Here is an 18280-nt window from a genome sequence, read left to right as displayed (position 1 = left end):
GAGCTTCTGCGTTATATTTTATACCTATTGTAAGTACTAGTCACTTTTGAGCCGACTGAAGTATATAAATGAGACGATGACAAAAAGCGATCTTTCTCGACAAGCTGGCTTTCACCTGCAGAATGATCGAACAACAGGCTAACCATTAACACATCATTCTGTTGCAGCTTGATTCTCTCCCCTTACCTAATAGCGAGAGTATACAAGGTCCATGGGTCTCTATATCGGTGAAGGATACATATCATCCAAATTTGCCAAAGCCAAGGCAGGCATGCCAATATCAATATTATAGTGACCCTTATGTTTGACACAGTTTTTCCTAGCTCCCCTGGGTTGTTACATGTAATCTTACCTAAACTTTTCAATCCTTCATTTTAGGTGGTCTATTTTCTTTCTATCCTCTCTTATGGATCTTTCTCGGCTTGATTCAATACCATCAACATGTCCACCATCAAATCTAATGTCCAAAAACGTAGTGAAACATACCGAAATAGACGATCATATTATCTTAGAGTGGAACATGGGCTACATCTTATTCTATTCAATCTTAATTCCCAGCTTTGCTTCCTGAACCCTATATCGATCGCTGATAGTGCTCTCTAAGAAGCAACCCTCTTTGTGGCTAAACGAGGCGCCTAGAATCGTAGAATTGAGTTTTCTTATGGAAATGAAGGTAATGTTTTGTCCAGCGCCTCCCTTAGGACTGAATTCTGCCAACAGTTCGTCCTCATCTCAAGAAGCACATCTGTCCCAACCTCCTTCAACAGAACACGGATGGACACCGATTACGCGATCCCGTACTATCCTTACACAATAAAGTTATGGACTTTCGTCAACCGCTTCTAATGGGTAAGGCCGCCGCTCGCGATCCCACCCACCTTCCATTCCATGAGAAATGATTCCTCTAGTGAATCACATTCGTGCTAATAAACGAGGCCGAGGCTAGAGTATTCGCAACTCTTGCGAGGTATGTCATGAGGCGCACGTCCTATTGGCTGACAAGAAGGCATGATGCGGGGTGGTGCAAGTTGCAACATCAGCCATGACCATCGGTGGTACGTCAGCTGTCTTCAAATACGGAGCTGTACCTTATCCAGGAGCTTTCAAGGCATTTCCGCGAATAAGGTTATCAGCTTATCTGAGTTTCAATTTGGCTCATTTTAGCGCAATGCATCGTTGATGAAAATAGTGAAGATCTTCTCTGCCTGTCCACTATGGGAAAGATCGAGCACGGGTTTACCCCTCATATAGAGAATAATGTCCAATTTTTAGATCCGTCAAAATATTGTACTTGTTTAGCAAGGTAACCGTGACATCAAGACGGTATACCATCGAAGATATTTCCCCCAATAAAACCAATGTGAAGCGGCACGAGATGGAGGGGAGAGTGATGGGGTTCAAGTATAAAAGATCCCTTGATTTCGCGTTTCAGTCCCCGAAGGACTCATATTCATGTCCATCAACGACGATCATTGATATTTGACTTGCCACTTTAAAAAATCAACGTTAATACTTACACTTGTACACTAACTCCACAATGTCGGGAAAGCTCTTGACTATTGTTCTTCTCGGGCTCGGCCTTGTCAATGCAAGCCCCATTGTGAAGCGTTCAGTGGCAACTGACATCACCACTATTACTAGTGACGTTCAAAAATTGGACTCAGATGTCACTGGCTGGGACGGGTCCCTTCTCACCGCGCTTCCGTTACTCAGCGATGTTACTACAATCAAGGATGATATCAACACGGCCATCACCGATACGAACTCTTCATCTGCATTTAGCTCAAGCGACAGCACCACAGTTACAAATGAAATAGTGGCATTGCAGCCCATTATCGCGACAACTCTCAACGATCTAGTCGCCAAAGTAAGTTCATGTTTTTGTATATATATAGCACTTGAGCCTTTACTAGTCTCTTTCACGCAATTCGACTACATGTACTCTGGGCATCTCTCCATACTGATGAAATATACTACGTAGGCTTCTGATGTTTCAGCAATTGGCTTCACAAGCACCGTACAGTCAAATCTGGAGGATCTGAAGACCCTCGCTGATCAGCTCACTGCCGCGTTGGACTCCAAGGTCACTTCATCTGATGCATCCTCGATTGAGACCGCCGCAACCGCTATCGACTCGTCATTTGCCAGTGCCATCTCTGCTTATTAGGGAGATGATATCTCCAGATGTCTGTTTCAAGTTTACACGTACTTAGCTAGGCTCTGAGGTGATTAAATTAAACCTGCCATTTCCAAGCATAATAACTTTTTCTATTAGGCTTTAATGACATTATATAAAGAGAGCATGCTGGTAGTTGTCGGAAAGAGATCGCTCAATAGCATATATACTCTCTCTCTCATAGTTGCACAGAAACCGCCATTTAACGCTAAGAAATGATCCCCTTTGCTCACATGAGCGATCCTTTGACATCAATGGCGTGACCTGTGTACACCAGCAAGACATTATTAACATAAACCATGACATTACATAAGCACAGACAATCACGTGATGCCCCACATTGAATCGGTCCCACTCGAGCTTCATTTCAATTTTCTTTCTCAAATCTCAACTTCAACTTTTGTAACCTTGGTTGCCAACAACTCGACAACACCAATAGTCATGATGCTGCTATTTAATCGTGCTTTATGCACGACTATACTACTAGTAAACTGACGCAAACAGGTAAAGTCCCCTTTCTTTCATTGATTCTCTATTTCCCTTCCCTCCCAAAACACGTTATTTTTTCTACATGATGAGAAAATATTCGAACCTCAAATCTATAGGAAGAGCCGGAAGAGGTATGGCAAGATCCTTACTCTCCAAAAAAAAAGAGAGTTTGGTTTTGTCGTCGATGCTTAGAATTGGTTCTACTGAAGATGAAATTGACGTGTTTTAACTTTGAAATCCTTTTGCTTTGCATTCCTTTCCATGTTGATTGATTACGTGGGATTGGGGCTAACTGTGAGGGCACGTATAGGGCGAGCGAATTATTGACGATTTTTGACGAGGAAGTTTATATACAAAACGTTACATGTGGTTTAGCAATTGATAGGATTGAATGAATCGAAAAAGCTTTTATAGCGAAATCTATATAAAAATAACACTGCGAAATGTAGAAATCTCCAACTAGATTACAAAATGTCACGGCCAGGATATCCTTTTTTGTTTGAACTTGCGAATAAACAGCCATAACTCATAAAATAAAGATCATTGCGCCAAAAATGCTTTTAGAATATAACATTGAAGAATCCATCAAGCAATGTTTACAAAAGACCTCTTAATGCCCGAAGAAGTCTTTGAGACCTGCTGCTCCTCCCAAGTATCCACATCGACGTAGCTTTTGTTTCCTTGTTCACGGACCTGTGTTCCAATAAACTGCAAGGCTGCAATATTGAAACCCATCTCATCCTTTTGTTTGGCCAGGACCTCCCGGAGTGTTGATCGAATTCGGTCCAGCATTGGCCGCATCATCTTGCTAGAGACGATTTGGCGGTGGTGTGTCTTGAGCATGAAAAAAAGAACGCGACATGTCAATGGAACTTCCCACTGGCGACTCGCCCAGATTTCAAGAAAGGTGAAGAGAGAATCCAGTTTCGAAAACGGGAGGACGAGTAAAGCATCCTGCATCGAGGCAGCTGGGATCTTTTGTACCACGTTGAGGAGGTGTCGCTCAGCCGAAACATTACCGAGAGCCATGTAGAGAGGATTTCGCTGCGGTGGCGCCGCGTTGGGATTCTTGGCTTTGACTGCTTTCCACTGTCGCACGGTTTCCAAGTCCTCCATGCCCAAGTCAAGAGCTTCAATAATACGCTCACCGGCCATGAGGGTGACGACAGTCTGCTTTCCTGCATCGACTGCCTCTGCCTTTTCTTCTCCATTCTCGTCATCCTCAAGCGATGTGGTGAGAGTGTTTTCGTAAAGCTCTTCCAACTCCTTTTCACGCTCTTCTTCCAGAAAGACTGGTTCGTCGGTTTGCTGCCAGATACGAATGCTCTTGTCGTGACTAGCGCTAATCAGGAATTCGCCGGAACGGCTCATAGCAAGAGCCCAAATCTCTCCGAAATGACCGTCTAGCCTTTGAATTTGTTGAAATTTGTCTCCATCCCAGTACTTGATGCCCCGGTCTTTGCTCGCACTGAAAAAGTTGTGGCCATTTCCTTCGTTATTCGTAGGCACAAAGGCCACAGACATAATGCTATCTTGATGGGCAAAGAAGGCCTTGTGGCTGTCTCCAAAATCCAAACCCCAGAGACGAATGTTTTTGTCCGCAGAGCATGTCACAATCAACTTGCTATCATAGGAGATATCCATACTCAAAACGGGCAGTTTGTGCCCATAGAGATTCAAAAATAGCTTCAAGCTATCAACGAAGAAGACCTTGACAGTGTTGTCGAGTAATGCGACGGCAAGAAGTCGGGAATCGGGAGAGAATCGCACACTCAATATATCGTCTGAAACCTTCAAGGTCCGGGTGTGAACAAGTTTCAGCTTCGGGGTGGTACGTTTCGTACCAGGAATCTCCTCTTGCACGACCTGAAAGTCCCAGAACTTGGCTGTTTTATCTGCACTGCCAGTCACCATAGATTTGCCATCTGGATGAACTTGCAGTGTCCAAACAGGCCCGTCATGAGCTTTAATTGTATCGAGAAGGGTTGAGGAAGCAATATCAAACACCTCCAGCTCGCCATTTTTGTTTCCGACAACCACAATTTTGTCACCAGGAAGGAAAGAAGAGCATAAAGAGTAGCCACAATCGAGTGTTCTAAGACAAGTTGACGTCCGTACATTCCAGACTTTCAGGGAGCCGTTGGATGCTGATGCCAGCATTCTGTCGTCTGAGCTAAGCGCGAGAGATCGTATATCGGTTCGGTGACCAGGGATATCCACAGACAGAACTCGACTGTATTCCGTCTCCTCACTATCTTTGGCCCGTTGTTTTCCAGATGCAACAATGCTGTATGTCTCGAGCTCGTTGTTCGTAGCTGCCGTAAGGATCTGCAATTTGCCGGTAGATTTCGTAGTCATCCAAGAGAACGATTTCAACTTGCCACCGGTTCGAACAATCACATGCGGAACAAAGACTTCCGAGATCGGTGGAGAGGAGTTTTCGTCGTTTTTATCATCCGGATTTCCTTCCTCTGCGGCTTCTTTCTCTTTCCTCCTTCTTCGCTTTCTCGCGAGGCTCTTCTGAACCTCTGTTGAAGACCGAATCCGCCAAATCTCAACAGCCTTTTCTGACCCATGAATACCAACGTAGTCGGCTCGAGGATGAAATGTGATACCAATGGTTCGATCTTTGCCCTGTCGATAGAGCGTTCCTTGTTCAGTGAGAATTTTCTTGTTTTCATAACCCTCCTTTTCTCTAGCCACTTCCCTCATCGCCCGTTCGTCGATAGACCAAACTTTTAATTCTCCGTCGTTTCCACCAGTTATGCATCCACTGTGATCGGGTGAAAGTCCTAAGCTCCAGCACTCTCCGTTACTCTGAGCGACATGTGTTTCGATGCAATGCTTGGAGGAAAGATCCCAGATTTTGATCAAAGCATCCTTGCCGGTAGATAGCAAGAAGCCACCAACATCACTTTGATCGGAACCAACCTCTTCCGCTGGAGACAGGAAATTCAGCGATGTGATCAGATCCGTATGCCCACGAAGTTTGTATAGGCCGACTTCGGAAATGAGGTCCCATACGATAATGTCTGTATCTCTCGAGCCGCTAGCCAGTCGGACACCGGACTGATCGAAAGCGAGCTGCGTGATGGCGCTTTTGTGGCCGTTGAAGGAAATAATGACGGTAGCGATTCTCGAATCCCAAAGGCGGATACTGCCATCGTCGTACCTGTAAAGAAAACGGGGTTGTTAGCATGCGCTGTGCCAACCTCAGGTTGCGCCCGCTCAGATCGTGGACCTACCCAACTGCAAAGACATCTTCGTCGGCCTTGCTCTGCGTGATCGCAGTTACTTGGGCCTTGCAAGAGGCGTCTCGCCATTGGCTCAGCAATTCACCTTTCTTGACATCCCAGCAGAGGACTTCTTCGTTGGCGCCGACAATCGCCCTCCCAGCACCTGTGTGACGCTCAGTGCTGGCAACATCTTCGTCTCGAGTCCATATCGCATTAGACGAGGCCGAGGTGACGAGACCAAAGGTCTTGGAATGGTCGAATTTTCTACCCAGGGGTTAGTCAAAAGATCCAAAAGCAATTACCAAATTGCAGACTCACAAATACGACTTCACCATTGTCAAGAGCCCACGAAGCAAATTTGAAGCTCCGAGTCGTACTCCGCAACTTTTTTTTTTTTTGGCAGGCGCTATCGATAATAATCGGCGGGCGCGTACGGCTGTCCACGCAGACCAGCAGTGCAAAGGCGGTGTGAAGCCAGAGAGGCACAATCGAGCGGGCTGCGGGCGCATGACGAACGTCTCCCAACACTGCTGTCATTTCACCAACAGGCATTGCCCTCTGTCTTTTTCTACCCCGTGGGAAGTATCTTAGTGTCATGCACACTCGTCCGTCATAATGCTTCTCCTCGACTACCAGAATGTGCTCATCCAATCGCTCCTCACAGAGCGCTTCTCCGGGTAAACCGCCCCGCAGCAGAGACAACAGCTTCAGGCACCAGCTAACGCGAACTGCAGTGTGCCCCCGGTTTCAATAGACCAGGTCGTGTCCGACTTTGATGGTGTCACATTCCACGTCTCCACACCGGAATCGAAGTCGCGAATCGTCATCTCGATCGCTCTCAAGTGCTTCCGCGAATTGCTGCAGTACGGAGCCCAGGCCGTGTTGGAGCGGGAATATGGACCATACATTATTGACACGGAGCCCGGATACGACTTTTCAGTCCAGATCGACCTAGAGAACCTGCCGGCAGATGAAGAAGGGAAGGAGGAGCTGGTCACGCGTCTGTCATTGCTCAAACGTAACGTCATGGCTGCCCCGTTCGAGCGTGCCTTCGATGAGTTTGCCAAGCTTTCCGAGGAAGCATCCAAATACACGACCGAATCCGCTCCACAGGGTATCAAGGAGGGCGGCGAAGTGATGGCTATTCATTACCGTGAAGAAGAGGCCATCTACATCAAGTCCAGCCATGATCGCGTGACTGTCATCTTCAGCACCATTTTCCGGGAGGAAACGGATCGCATATTTGGCAAGGTCTTTTTACAAGTAAGTCAGCGAGGCCATATGTTTCCCTGCGTTTACTAACTAGGTTAGGAATTCGTCGATGCCCGAAGACGTGTACAGACGCTGCAAAATGCTCCCCAAGTCCTCTTCCGAAACGACCTTCCCCTCGAATTGGAGGGCGTCCCGGGATTGAAAAACTCGGGCGACGGACAATATAGCTATATTACCTTTGGTTTGTCTACCGGTTTATTTTTGTATAGAGATGTACTGACTATCCATCAGTTCTTTTCCCTCGACACTTGACCCCGCAACGACGCTATGACAGTATCTCACATATTCAGACGTTCCGTGACTACTTCCACTACCATATCAAGGCATCAAAAGTGAGCTCCTTTAGAGTATATATTCAAAGGTGGTTTCATGTGCTCATTTATTATAGGCTTATATCCACACTCGTATGCGAAAGCGCACCGCGGACTTCCTTCAAGGTCAGTTAAACATTCTTATTTAGGTTATTGTCTTACTAACTAGCGTAGTTCTCAACCGTGCGAGACCAGAGAACGAAGAGCGCGAGAGGAAGACGGCCAGTGGAAGGACGTTCCGGGTTCAAGGGTGATTATCTCAGGTGTGCTATGATTTGTGACTCGACCTCGGTTGGAGGTATTTGAGATGCTAAGCGTGCGATGTATACATGCTGTCCGCTAGTGGGTGTTCTGGAGATTAATGTATCATGAAAATAAAGTAGTGGGTTACCATTTTCTCTACAATTTTTTCTATTCTTGGATTGGAAGAATCGTGGTAGATATTAGCTATATTGATCGATAACTGCAAACGCAGCAATATTGAGGACACTAATTGGTGTATTGCATTTATAGGTAGGGGTTGTCTTTATTTGCTTACATATGTAGGGCTTGCCGTGTCCCGTGGTAATGTCCTGTCGCCCCTTCGGCCGCTTTCAAATAGGTTATGGCAACATTTCCTCCCTAGAGAATAATTGAAAACGAACAACTAACAGTGCTTATTTATTGACCTTAGGAGTTTGTGGTCTTTCCAGCAGTCTTTGCGGTTGGGGGCATTTCAAATTGTTAATAGATGAAGCGGCTGTTTGTAATTCACCGTGGATGTGAATATCTGAATTACCATCCTTACTTAACATCTCATTTCCCCATTTTTCTTTTGTTTAATTTTATGTCCTGAGAACATGTGGGGCCCGGCCCGGCTTCTTCATTTTCAGTGGTCCAACGCTTAAATTTAGAACGATGTGTGCATAAAAGGAGTTGCGGAGCGACGTCTGAAGATCTGTCTCTTTGGCTTATCCATTTATTGTTCACCATGACAAAGCGCTTACAGTCTTTATTCAATTGTCAAAGGCGGCCAAAACTATCCAGCTTATGGCCTATATTTGCTACTGCGCCGCTTCCTAGCCTAATTTCGCAACGCCATGGGAGAAACATTGCCACTACCCATCGTAGAATGGACTCTATCGACAAAACATATGCTCCGGTTGAGTATATGCCTCTTGAGGATATAGAACGGCCTGAGCGCTATCGGCCTGGAGGATATCACCCCATAGCTATTGGAGATCGTCTTAGTGATCGTTACGATGTCGTTCATAAACTTGGTTTTGGTACGTACTCGACAACTTGGTTGGCAAGAGACAGTAATACAAAAAAGTACGTGGCTATCAAGATTGCCATCGCCGAAGCAAATATACTAGAGAGCAAAATCCTCAACTCCCTAGCACTCTCAGAACCAAGCGACGAGGGATATCCTGGAAAGGCTCTGATCCCTCGAGTATTGGATATTTTTTCCCTTGATGGGCCTAATGGAAGGCACACATGCCTTGTTACAGAGCCTGGGATGATGGCCCTAGCCGAGGCGAGAGATGCGTCATATACCAGACTTTTCAAATTGCCCGTGGCCAAGGCCATTGCGGCCCAGGTTATACAAGCTGTCGCTTTCCTACATCACCGAGGGGTAGTTCATGCCGGTATGTTTATTTATTATTGGAATTATTTATCTGGTAGGCTTTATATGCGTTTTCTTATTAACGAGATTCGTTACAGATCTCCACTCAGGGAACCTAATGCTTCGCTTGCCGAATAGCATAGACGAGCTTTTCCCTGGAGAATTATACGAAAAGTACGGTCAACCTAATGTCGAGCAATTTGTGCGCCTTTATGGCAAGCCACTTTCCGGCGGAGTTCCTACTCACGGTGTTGTGCCCATTTCGCTAGGGAAAGAAAGCGAGCTTGTGCCCCTCTCTGAAGCTAAAATATTTGTCACTGACTTTGGAGAGTCATTTCTGCCATCTATTACTCAACGCCACCATTCTAATACGCCCGGTATCCTTGCTCCTCCGGAGACCTACTTCATGCCCCATGAACCTTTGTCATTTCCCTCTGATATATGGACTCTTGCATGTACCCTTTGGGAAATTATCGGACAAAGGCCACTGTTTGAGGGTTTTAATCCGTCTAGCGACTGGATGATAAAAGAGCACGTGGATGCACTTGGCAAGTTGCCGTGCGACTGGTGGCAGAAATGGGATGCACGACAGAGATGGTTTACGGAGGAGGCTAAGAGAACGTATGAAGGAGCAGGCAGACAATTGGCTAACCGCTTCGTCGATTCTATACAGGAGCCTCGACGGGAAAGCACAATGGAGGACATTGGGGAAGCCGAGAAGAGTGCCCTGCTTGCCATGTTAAGAGGAATGTTGGCTTTTAAGCCGAATGAAAGACTCCCTGTTACGGAAATCATTGAGTCTCAATGGATGCTGAGATGGGCTCTGCCAGTGCTCGAAAAAGTAGCCGCATAAAGTCTCCAAATCGTGGCTTTTGTACATATTTATATATCTAAATAATATACTCATCTAGCACAGGCGTCCTAAGCCTTCATGGACATTTGAATGGCTGCTGATAGCAGCCTGTGCTAATTTGATATGGTTTTCTGTCTCAACAAGAGTCTCTCCATTTGGCTTTGATTTGGCCAATTGCGATATCGGGACATGGTTGTGTTGATTTCCTGTCGAAACTCTACATCTGAAGTCACTAGGATCGCAAATTGTCCCAACCTTGGCTGGGGGATATACTGGTTGACCTGATTTCTTGCGTCAAATCTAAAATCGCCCCTTTAGTTAAACTACCATTATCAATAGCGCAGCATATATAGTTTAGACGAACACACCGGGCGATACAGTCCGAACAAGCAGCAGCAAGCGATTCCATGACAATGTTCACTTGCGAAGTTATCTTAGCTTGTTTGTAGCACCGAGAGAAATTTTGTGTAGAAAGGAAGACGCATGTTGGCAACGTCGTTGGCTACGAAGTACGGAGGTACGCGTCAAAAGTCAGGGCAATGGAGACGCCTACTAGCGAACCCTAGTATGTAAATTAATATTTTAGTTTAGTATTAATATTTCTAGTTAGTTCACTAGTAAATAAAAAATCCAATGAAAGATCTGAATTAAATATACTATCCAGTTTTGTAAGTATATAATTGGATATCCATGACGTGCATATAGTTGGTATGGAAATAACACGTAAATTCAAAAGAAGTTACATTCCGTATACACTAATAATTTCCCCACACCTCCTAATATTATTGTCCCGGTAGTTGGTTAAAGAGAGCCGGTAAGAAGAATTGAGATGTTGGTACTAATCTGTTGGCAAGCACGCACTTTTCCCCACGCCTGACGAATATAGCTACATAGTAACTGTCCGCTTTTGTCTCTCTTCACCTCAAGCTGTGCGTTCTGCAAATCAATAATCGACCGACCGACTGACTGACTGACTGATATTTTGTATCACGCCAATACCAGCATGCTTCAACTGGCGTGTCTGCTGGCGCTGGTTGGCATTGCTGCTTCCAACTCATTGGCGCAACAGCAGCCACTTTCGGCTCCCGCCAAACCCAATGTGATCTTCATCCTGACAGACGACCAGGATGCCCATCTGGATTCCATTGCATACATGCCATTTGTACAGAAACATCTGCTTAACAGAGGGACGCACTATCGCAGCCACTATTGCACAACAAGCGTGTGTTGTCCGTCCAGAGTTTCATTATGGACTGGAAAGCTAGCACATAATACAAATGTCACCGACGTCAATCCTCCATATGGTGGGCATGAATAGTCGTATATACATGAGTCCGAGCTAAGAATGCCATAGGTGGTTACCCCAAGTTTATCTCGCAAGGCTTAAACGACAACTATCTTCCTGTCTGGTTGCAGGAGGCACAATACAACACGTATTACACTGGCAAACTTTTCAACGTCCATACGGTCGAAAATTACAACGCCCCATTCGCAGCGGGGTTTACTGACAATGTATGTGTACTCGAGAATTTTCTACCTCTTGTGATTGACTTCATTGTATTCTAACCTTCGAACGGTAAAGGAGTTTCTGCTGGATCCATTCACATACGACTATCTAAACAGCACATTCCAACAAGGCCGCGAATCACCCCAGAGCTATGAAGGTGAGTACACCACGGATATCCTTACAAAGAAGGCGTATAGTCTTCTTGATAAGGCTGTGGTGGCTCAAAAGCCGTTTTTCCTTACCATTGCACCCATTGCACCCCATTGCAACGTCTTCATGAACGGGACCGGGTTGGATGAAAATCCAGTGTTCAGTTTCACTGAGCCCATTCCCGCAAAAAGACATGAACATCTCTTTGAGAACATACAAGTTCCTCGCACCCCATCTTTCAATCCCGAGCAACCTTCGGGGGCTAGCTGGGTCAAGACTCTGAAGCGTCAAAATGAGACGAATGTCGAGTACAACGACCATTTCTACCGCTCCCGGCTCCGCGCTCTCCAGGCTGTTGATGAACTGGTTGATGGTATTTTCGCCCGTTTACAGGACTATGATCTTCTAGATAATACATATATCGTTTACAGCTCCGATAATGGGTATCATATCGGCCAACATAGACTACAGCCGGGAAAAACGTGTGGGTACGAGGAAGACATCAACATCCCATTAATAATTCGTGGTCCTGGTATAGCGGAGAATAAAACCACGGATATTGTCACGACGCATACCGATTTGGCTCCTACCTTTCTACAATTACTCGGTATTCCGCTACGACCCGATTTCGATGGTGAGCCCATCCCATTAACGCAGGCGGATATTGAAGTAGCAGACTCGAAGAGACAGGAGCATGTCAACGTTGAGTATTGGGGCTTTGCTAATGGAGAGGGCAAATACGACTGTACACTTGCACCCATTTCCCCACTGCCCTTTTTTCATTCGGACTAACAGTGATATTCTTCATTTGTACAGTTGATTTATCCGCGTATAACCATACGTACAAAGCCCTCCGCGTTAAAGGAAGGGAATACAATATATACTATTCAGTCTGGTGTAACAACGAACACGAACTTTACGATATGACGGTAAGGCTATTTATTTTCATGGTTCTACGGCATTTGCTATCCATTGATGCTTCAAAAGAGAAAGCTGACTGTGAACAGGCCGACCCTCACCAACTCCATAATCTCCTCTCCACAGATGACAAAGAAAACCAGACATCCCACGCGATCCTTGGTATCAGCCTCCCAAAAGTCGTCGCAAGACTTGACTCACTACTGCTGGTCCTCAAGTCATGCAAGGGCCAAGTATGTGTCAAGCCGTGGAAAGCGTTGCACCCCCAGGGAGAAGTTACGTCGTTGAAAGATGCGCTGGATACGCGGTACGATTACTTCTACAAAGAGAAGCAGACCAGCAGAGTTTACTTTGACGAGTGTGCGCGTGGTTACCTCCTTGATGTAGAAGGGCCCCAGTATAACTTTGAAAGCAACGACGAGGGAAATTCGTTCATTCGAGACGGATTGCCGTGGTATGAATGGGTTTAATTACAAGCATAAAACTAGTCAAAAAACTAAACAAGTAAATGAAACATTCCTCCTCTTGGCCATATATGTGCGATGTGCATCTCAAATCCAGACCCTCATTGATTGCCAATGGTAGGGTAGTTTACTCTAATGGGCAAACCGAAAGTCTAACCGTTTATTGCCTTCGTCAGTCGTTGTATCGAGGTAATGCACCTTTTGCTCTTTCGTCATGGCATTCCATTTCTCTTCACGGTGGCGGTTGCGTAGGACGTAGTAAACTTTTGTGAAAAGGTAGACGAAGATGTTAACAACTAGCAAAGCTAGGAGAACCTTGTTACCAGTCGCATATCGAGGAGCGTCACCTTTTCAGAGGGGGACAAATAGAATAAGCATATTAACCAGAAAGGTAAAACATCACTTAACGCCTTGCAGAGGAGGACAACATACTATCTTGGTAAATATTGCTAGCGATGATGGCGCCAACTTGATTGAACATGTTGTACATAGGGGCGGAGATGGCGCGAGAACGAACGACATTGGAGTTTCGAGAGACCCAACCGACCTGTAACGCTTGGGCTGGACATTTTCGTAAGTTCGGTTTTGTAAAGCAGGGGAAGAAGAAAAAATACCTGACGGATACGACAGAAGGAGGGAGGTGATAACCCATGATTTCCATTTGTTGATGGTGGTCATATCTACAACATTAATATAGATTAAGAAAGGGAAGACCCAGATCTGAGCGAACAGCGCGCTCAAGCAGAGCTCGCCAAGAACTTCAGAGACGTATGTCAAGGACCACATAGTGATCACTAAACGTTTCGAAATCAGCCAAGACGGTTTGATATGTACAATGAAGATCGTAGTGCTTACTGGTTCCCGTGATGTAGGGGATGGTTAACAGGTTGGTCTGAATGGTATTGAAACCAAGGTCCTTCAACGAAAGAGTCAAGTACGTTCCTGGCGGGCTAGCAGGGGTTTGGAAAAGAAGCGAGATAAGGAACATCGGCCTGGTGTTCTCTATTTAGACATTTATTCTGGATAAGTTAGAGGGAAAGGAGTATTCACCATAGATCATAGTCTGTGAGACTCTGCCACAATAGTTTCAGCGAAATGGGCTGTCGATTGTGCATTGTTCCTTTGCCGGGGTCTTCGCGTATGAGTCGGTTGACGATGATAGTCTCTTCTCTGGACAAAAGTCAGTATAGGTTTTGAAGAGTTTGATGTAAACTGACCGTTCTGTGAACCATCCATCTTTGCCTCGCAGCCCACCGCTGGTCTGCGTCGGACCGGGCGGTAGGAGGATGAATGCCAACAAAGCGACGACAAAGGTGATCAATCCCTAGATCATCGATGTTAACCCAAGCCTTTATTCCTTAATAAAAGAGAAATGTACCTCGATCAAAAATAGCCAGCGCCAGCCGTCTGCACCGTGTACTCCATCCATGGAGAGCAAGCCAACAGCGAGGAATGCCGCAATTATTTCTGCTAGGCTAATTGCATTATAGAAAAAGCTCAATCGCAGCGAAAGCTCACGGTGAGTATAAAAGTACGACAGGAAAAGGACGGTTTCGGGGATGAAACCTCCTTGTAGCAGACCTAAAATGGCACGACAAGCAAGGAAAGATGCTCTATCTTTTAGCCAGAACTGTGCGGCAGAAACAATAGACCACAGGAGAAGCTGGGTTGGAATCCAGCGGTCAGGACCAATTCTTTTGCCTATCAGCTGCGAGGGAATCTCTGCCAGTAGGAAGCACACTTTTTGCACTGTATTCCCGAGGTTATAATCTGATGGACATTAACAACTTTGCTATGCCACACCTAATCGAAGTCATCCAACGAACCATTAGTATTCATATTCAGATCACCCAGGAAGTTGTCCGAATTGGCCTGCGAAAGGTTGGCGCGGTCCAACTGGAGAGCCATGAACATCACACATGCAAACACAGTGATGTATAGGTCCATCTTGCGCACGATCTTGCGCTCCTCACCCCAGGTCCAACGTGCGTCTGGGTTGAATCGGTGGATGTTCTCCCAGTCAGCGCGCGGCTGGTATTGCGCTGCAGTAGCTGGATCATCGAAGACACTAATCTGCCAAACACAAGCATTATAATGATTAGATGTTAATTTCAAAAATGGTAATGGTTTTGTTTGGGATTCTCACCTGCGTTGCGATTGCGTTTGGGTCTCGCTTGGGGGCTCTTTGCCACCAGAAGCGCTTTCGCTTCCCTTCCTCGGTATCAGGAAGTGCCAACCCATGAATTACTGTCAGTGTGATGATATCGTCGTGCTTCTCTGTTGCAGTAATCTCGACATCACCACCTCCCTCTACGGTCGAGCCGTGAGATGGGGCCTTGGGAACAGCTAGACGGACACTCATTGCAAGACAGTGAGCAGTTGTTCAATATCGGTGAACCACTCCGAACATTAGATCAGGTGTCTCAATAGGCGACTGGTTGTTTACTTCTCCGGCATGGCATATACGACTGGTACACTCCTAAGGCCCATCCATCCTTTTAAAACATTACGAATCGCAAGCATGCGTAATCATTAGATTACAGTGGAGAAGGCAAAATAACTAAAACATGGCTAGACTAAGTCTCTCGCAGCCTGGCTAGTAGTATCTGACTATGGTCTACCTAGTACCAATACAGTGGCACGGCACTAAACTTCCTTATAGTGCGGGGATTCTGGGCTGGGAGATAGTAAACGAACAACCGGATATAGCGTGCCAGTTGTACGGTATTGCGTGCTGGCACTAGCTAGGTTTTAGACGGGTTTTACGCTCTTAGCAAAACTTAACATGGAATACTAAATATGGTAGCGCGGTAAAATTCTTCTTACTCCACGTGCTGTGGGCATTTAAGCGCAGGCATAAGAACATATGCTTGTAGTACTCTGACTGGTGCTTACATGTAGCCCTGGATATTGAGCTCTCGTTTCACTATTTTATATTGCAACAAGCGCACTATTGGACAGCCATCGCCCGACCAATGAGTCACTCGATTGGCTCTGGTTTTACGTTTGATTGTCATTTCTGTTGGTGACGAGTACTGACTGCATCTCTCCATGGCCGATGAACAGTCACCGTTGCTCGGCCACGATGTCGAGGTCGACGCGCCACAGCGACGGCCTGTCTCGGTCATAATCGGGGTGCTTGTTATTGGTACTTATTTTTCATTTCGTACTCGTAGGAAGTTCAGAGGTCCCACTAACTTACCCAACTCTCAGGCGTCTTCATCGCCAATGCTGAGGGCTCATTTGTACTGGCCACAAACAGCCAGATCGCCTCAGATCTGGGTAGCCCTAAGGATGCCAGTTGGCTAGTGACAAGCTATATCCTTGCCATGAGTGCTGCGCAACCATTGGTACATTTGTGCTCTTCATATGACTAGGATCGCAAGGGCTTGCTAACGGTCGTAGTATGGAAAACTAAGCGATATCTTTGGTCGGTCTAGTCTCTTAATCACGGCGTATTCTTTCTTTTCACTCGGATGGTAAGTTTTCTGTCGTACAAGATATGTGATGGAAGACTGACCAACAGTCTTATCTGGTACGTTTGCTGGGCTCTCTACCCCAATTTCGCATCGCCGTATGTCTCACATTAGGTTGAAATGATAAGTGGTCTTGCGCCATCACTACCCACTGCCATTCTCGGGCGTGCCATATCAGGCATTGGTGGTGCAGGGATGGGCTCACTGGTGTCTATTTTGATCACAGGTAAGTCACACTGTAGACTCACCTAATTTATAGTGGAATGGAAGATATGCTGAAAACACTAGATCTCGTTCCTAGACGTGACATTGCCCCCTGGAGAAGCTATGTCAATGTTATTGCCACTGTCGCTCGCATGCTAGGTGGTCCAGTTGGGGGATATTTGGCTGACTCTGTCGGCTGGAGATGGTCGTTTCTAGGCCAATGTCCTCCGACATTGATAGCCATAATTTTGACAGCGCGCCTCATTCCGTCCAATTTTATTGACAAAGATACAGGGACACTAGCAACACCATCATCATCAACAAATTCTGCTCGATTTGCTCGCATTGACTGGGCCGGATCCCTTTTCATGGTGGTGGCTATCGTCTCACTACTGCTGCCACTCGAGATGGCTGGTTTACGACTTGAGTGGCTGCTTGGCTGTCTTATTGTGAGCTCGGTCGCAACATCTCTCTTTGTCGTAATCGAATTACGCTGGGCTAAGGAGCCCATATTTCCAATCCGACTGCTGAGCTCGCGCACTGTCGTGTTCTCGTATCTCATAACGTTTTTCCAGACTTCGGCTCAGCTAGGGGTGAGTATTCTTGGTCTACAATGATTAAACTGCGAGAAGAGTCTCTCCAATAACCACCCGTCATAGATGATGTATAGTGTACCGCTTTTTTTTCGGTTGGTTGACAATGCCTCCGCGTCGGTTGCAGGAGCCCATTTGTTTCCTGCCATTGCGGGCGTTACGGTGGCAGGCCTTGCAGGTGGATTTGCAATCAAACGGTATGTTGCTATATCCACTTTGAAGTCAGTTCCATGCTCTGACAAGCTAGATTCGGTCGCTACAAATGGCTACTCATCATAGCCACCGTCTTGTCTTCCGCATGCTATCTGCTCCTGGCCTTTCGCTGGACCGGCCGTATCAATATGTGGGAATCACTCTACATAATACCAGGGTAGGCTTTTCAACTAAATGATCCCGGAAATGAGAGGCCTAACAAGAGATGCTAAATTAATATGTACCTCTTAGTGGCCTCGGAAACGGACTGGTTCAGGCAGCTGGCTTTATTGCTTTGACGTCCGGCGTGGTCAAGGCAGATATGGCAGTCGCCTCATCTGGATATTATCTCAGCTCCAATATCGGCACTGTCCTTGGAATAGCTGCCACGAACGCCATATTTCAGACCAGTCTACGACACGGTTTAGAGCGGCAACTAGAAGGTTGTGAGTCAAGAAGAGAGGTATATACTCATGTTCACGGCTGATTGGGAGTATATTGACACTATATTGATATACAGATAATTGACGCCATTTTGTCTAACATTGACTACATTCGTGAGCTGAAGGGACCTCTTCGCGACACCGTCGTCGGAGTGTGTGTGCAGGGCTTAGAATACGGGCACGGTGAGTCGCTACTCCTGGCAGACAAAGATGGTCACGGCTAATCGTGCAGTGGCCCAATCCGTTTGCGCTGTGGCAGCTTTGATGTCTGTTGTGTTGTTGCCAGAGCTGGGATTGGAGAGCGAAGAGGGCGAGGGCACTTGATTGCTAGCTTAGAGATTTTATATGTATCGTGGTAGATATTGCACATACTATAATGAAATAGTAATT

At 46.2% G+C, this 18280-nt stretch overlaps 7 protein-coding genes across 7 annotated transcripts; 5 read left to right on the top strand and 2 right to left on the bottom strand.

Annotated features, from left to right (window-relative positions):
* Positions 1 to 1537: 1537 nt before the first annotated feature.
* Positions 1538 to 2167, top strand: TRUGW13939_00321 (uncharacterized protein; the record flags this gene model as incomplete). Its single annotated transcript, XM_035483531.1, has 2 exons — positions 1538 to 1867; positions 1982 to 2167. 2 exons carry the CDS (start codon positions 1538 to 1540, stop codon positions 2165 to 2167), a joined length of 516 nt encoding a protein of 171 aa, XP_035339424.1.
* A 1083-nt stretch (positions 2168 to 3250) lies between these two features.
* TRUGW13939_00320 (uncharacterized protein) lies at positions 3251 to 6236 on the bottom strand (the record flags this gene model as incomplete). Its single annotated transcript, XM_035483530.1, has 3 exons — positions 3251 to 5837; positions 5911 to 6165; positions 6220 to 6236. The coding sequence occupies 3 exons, from the start codon at positions 6234 to 6236 to the stop codon at positions 3251 to 3253; spliced, it is 2859 nt and encodes a 952-aa protein (XP_035339423.1).
* A 280-nt stretch (positions 6237 to 6516) lies between these two features.
* TRUGW13939_00319 (uncharacterized protein) lies at positions 6517 to 7738 on the top strand (the record flags this gene model as incomplete). The annotated part of the gene is made up of 6 exons (XM_035483529.1): positions 6517 to 6578; positions 6636 to 7164; positions 7213 to 7354; positions 7405 to 7505; positions 7562 to 7610; positions 7659 to 7738. 6 exons carry the CDS (start codon positions 6517 to 6519, stop codon positions 7736 to 7738), a joined length of 963 nt encoding a protein of 320 aa, XP_035339422.1.
* An 857-nt stretch (positions 7739 to 8595) lies between these two features.
* TRUGW13939_00318 (uncharacterized protein) lies at positions 8596 to 9943 on the top strand (the record flags this gene model as incomplete). The annotated part of the gene is made up of 2 exons (XM_035483528.1): positions 8596 to 9112; positions 9189 to 9943. The coding sequence occupies 2 exons, from the start codon at positions 8596 to 8598 to the stop codon at positions 9941 to 9943; spliced, it is 1272 nt and encodes a 423-aa protein (XP_035339421.1).
* Positions 9944 to 10946: 1003 nt separating this feature from the next.
* TRUGW13939_00317 (uncharacterized protein) lies at positions 10947 to 12988 on the top strand (the record flags this gene model as incomplete). Its single annotated transcript, XM_035483527.1, has 4 exons — positions 10947 to 11247; positions 11298 to 11455; positions 11526 to 12345; positions 12417 to 12988. 4 exons carry the CDS (start codon positions 10947 to 10949, stop codon positions 12986 to 12988), a joined length of 1851 nt encoding a protein of 616 aa, XP_035339420.1.
* Positions 12989 to 13114: 126 nt separating this feature from the next.
* TRUGW13939_00316 (uncharacterized protein) lies at positions 13115 to 15344 on the bottom strand (the record flags this gene model as incomplete). Its single annotated transcript, XM_035483526.1, has 9 exons — positions 13115 to 13329; positions 13415 to 13543; positions 13597 to 13776; positions 13838 to 13974; positions 14033 to 14152; positions 14200 to 14306; positions 14361 to 14752; positions 14809 to 15055; positions 15129 to 15344. The coding sequence occupies 9 exons, from the start codon at positions 15342 to 15344 to the stop codon at positions 13115 to 13117; spliced, it is 1743 nt and encodes a 580-aa protein (XP_035339419.1).
* Positions 15345 to 16033: 689 nt separating this feature from the next.
* Positions 16034 to 18214, top strand: TRUGW13939_00315 (uncharacterized protein; the record flags this gene model as incomplete). The annotated part of the gene is made up of 11 exons (XM_035483525.1): positions 16034 to 16130; positions 16196 to 16332; positions 16388 to 16461; positions 16509 to 16517; positions 16587 to 16684; positions 16747 to 17255; positions 17322 to 17452; positions 17503 to 17625; positions 17700 to 17910; positions 17968 to 18073; positions 18123 to 18214. 11 exons carry the CDS (start codon positions 16034 to 16036, stop codon positions 18212 to 18214), a joined length of 1587 nt encoding a protein of 528 aa, XP_035339418.1.
* Positions 18215 to 18280: the final 66 nt, after the last annotated feature.

This window comes from Talaromyces rugulosus, chromosome I (assembly GCF_013368755.1).
Source record: "Talaromyces rugulosus chromosome I, complete sequence".
In the NCBI taxonomy this organism is placed as follows: Eukaryota; Fungi; Ascomycota; class Eurotiomycetes; order Eurotiales; family Trichocomaceae; genus Talaromyces; species Talaromyces rugulosus.
The sequence above is the reverse complement of the archived record's forward strand: the minus strand, read 5'-3'. Positions and strand labels throughout refer to the sequence as shown.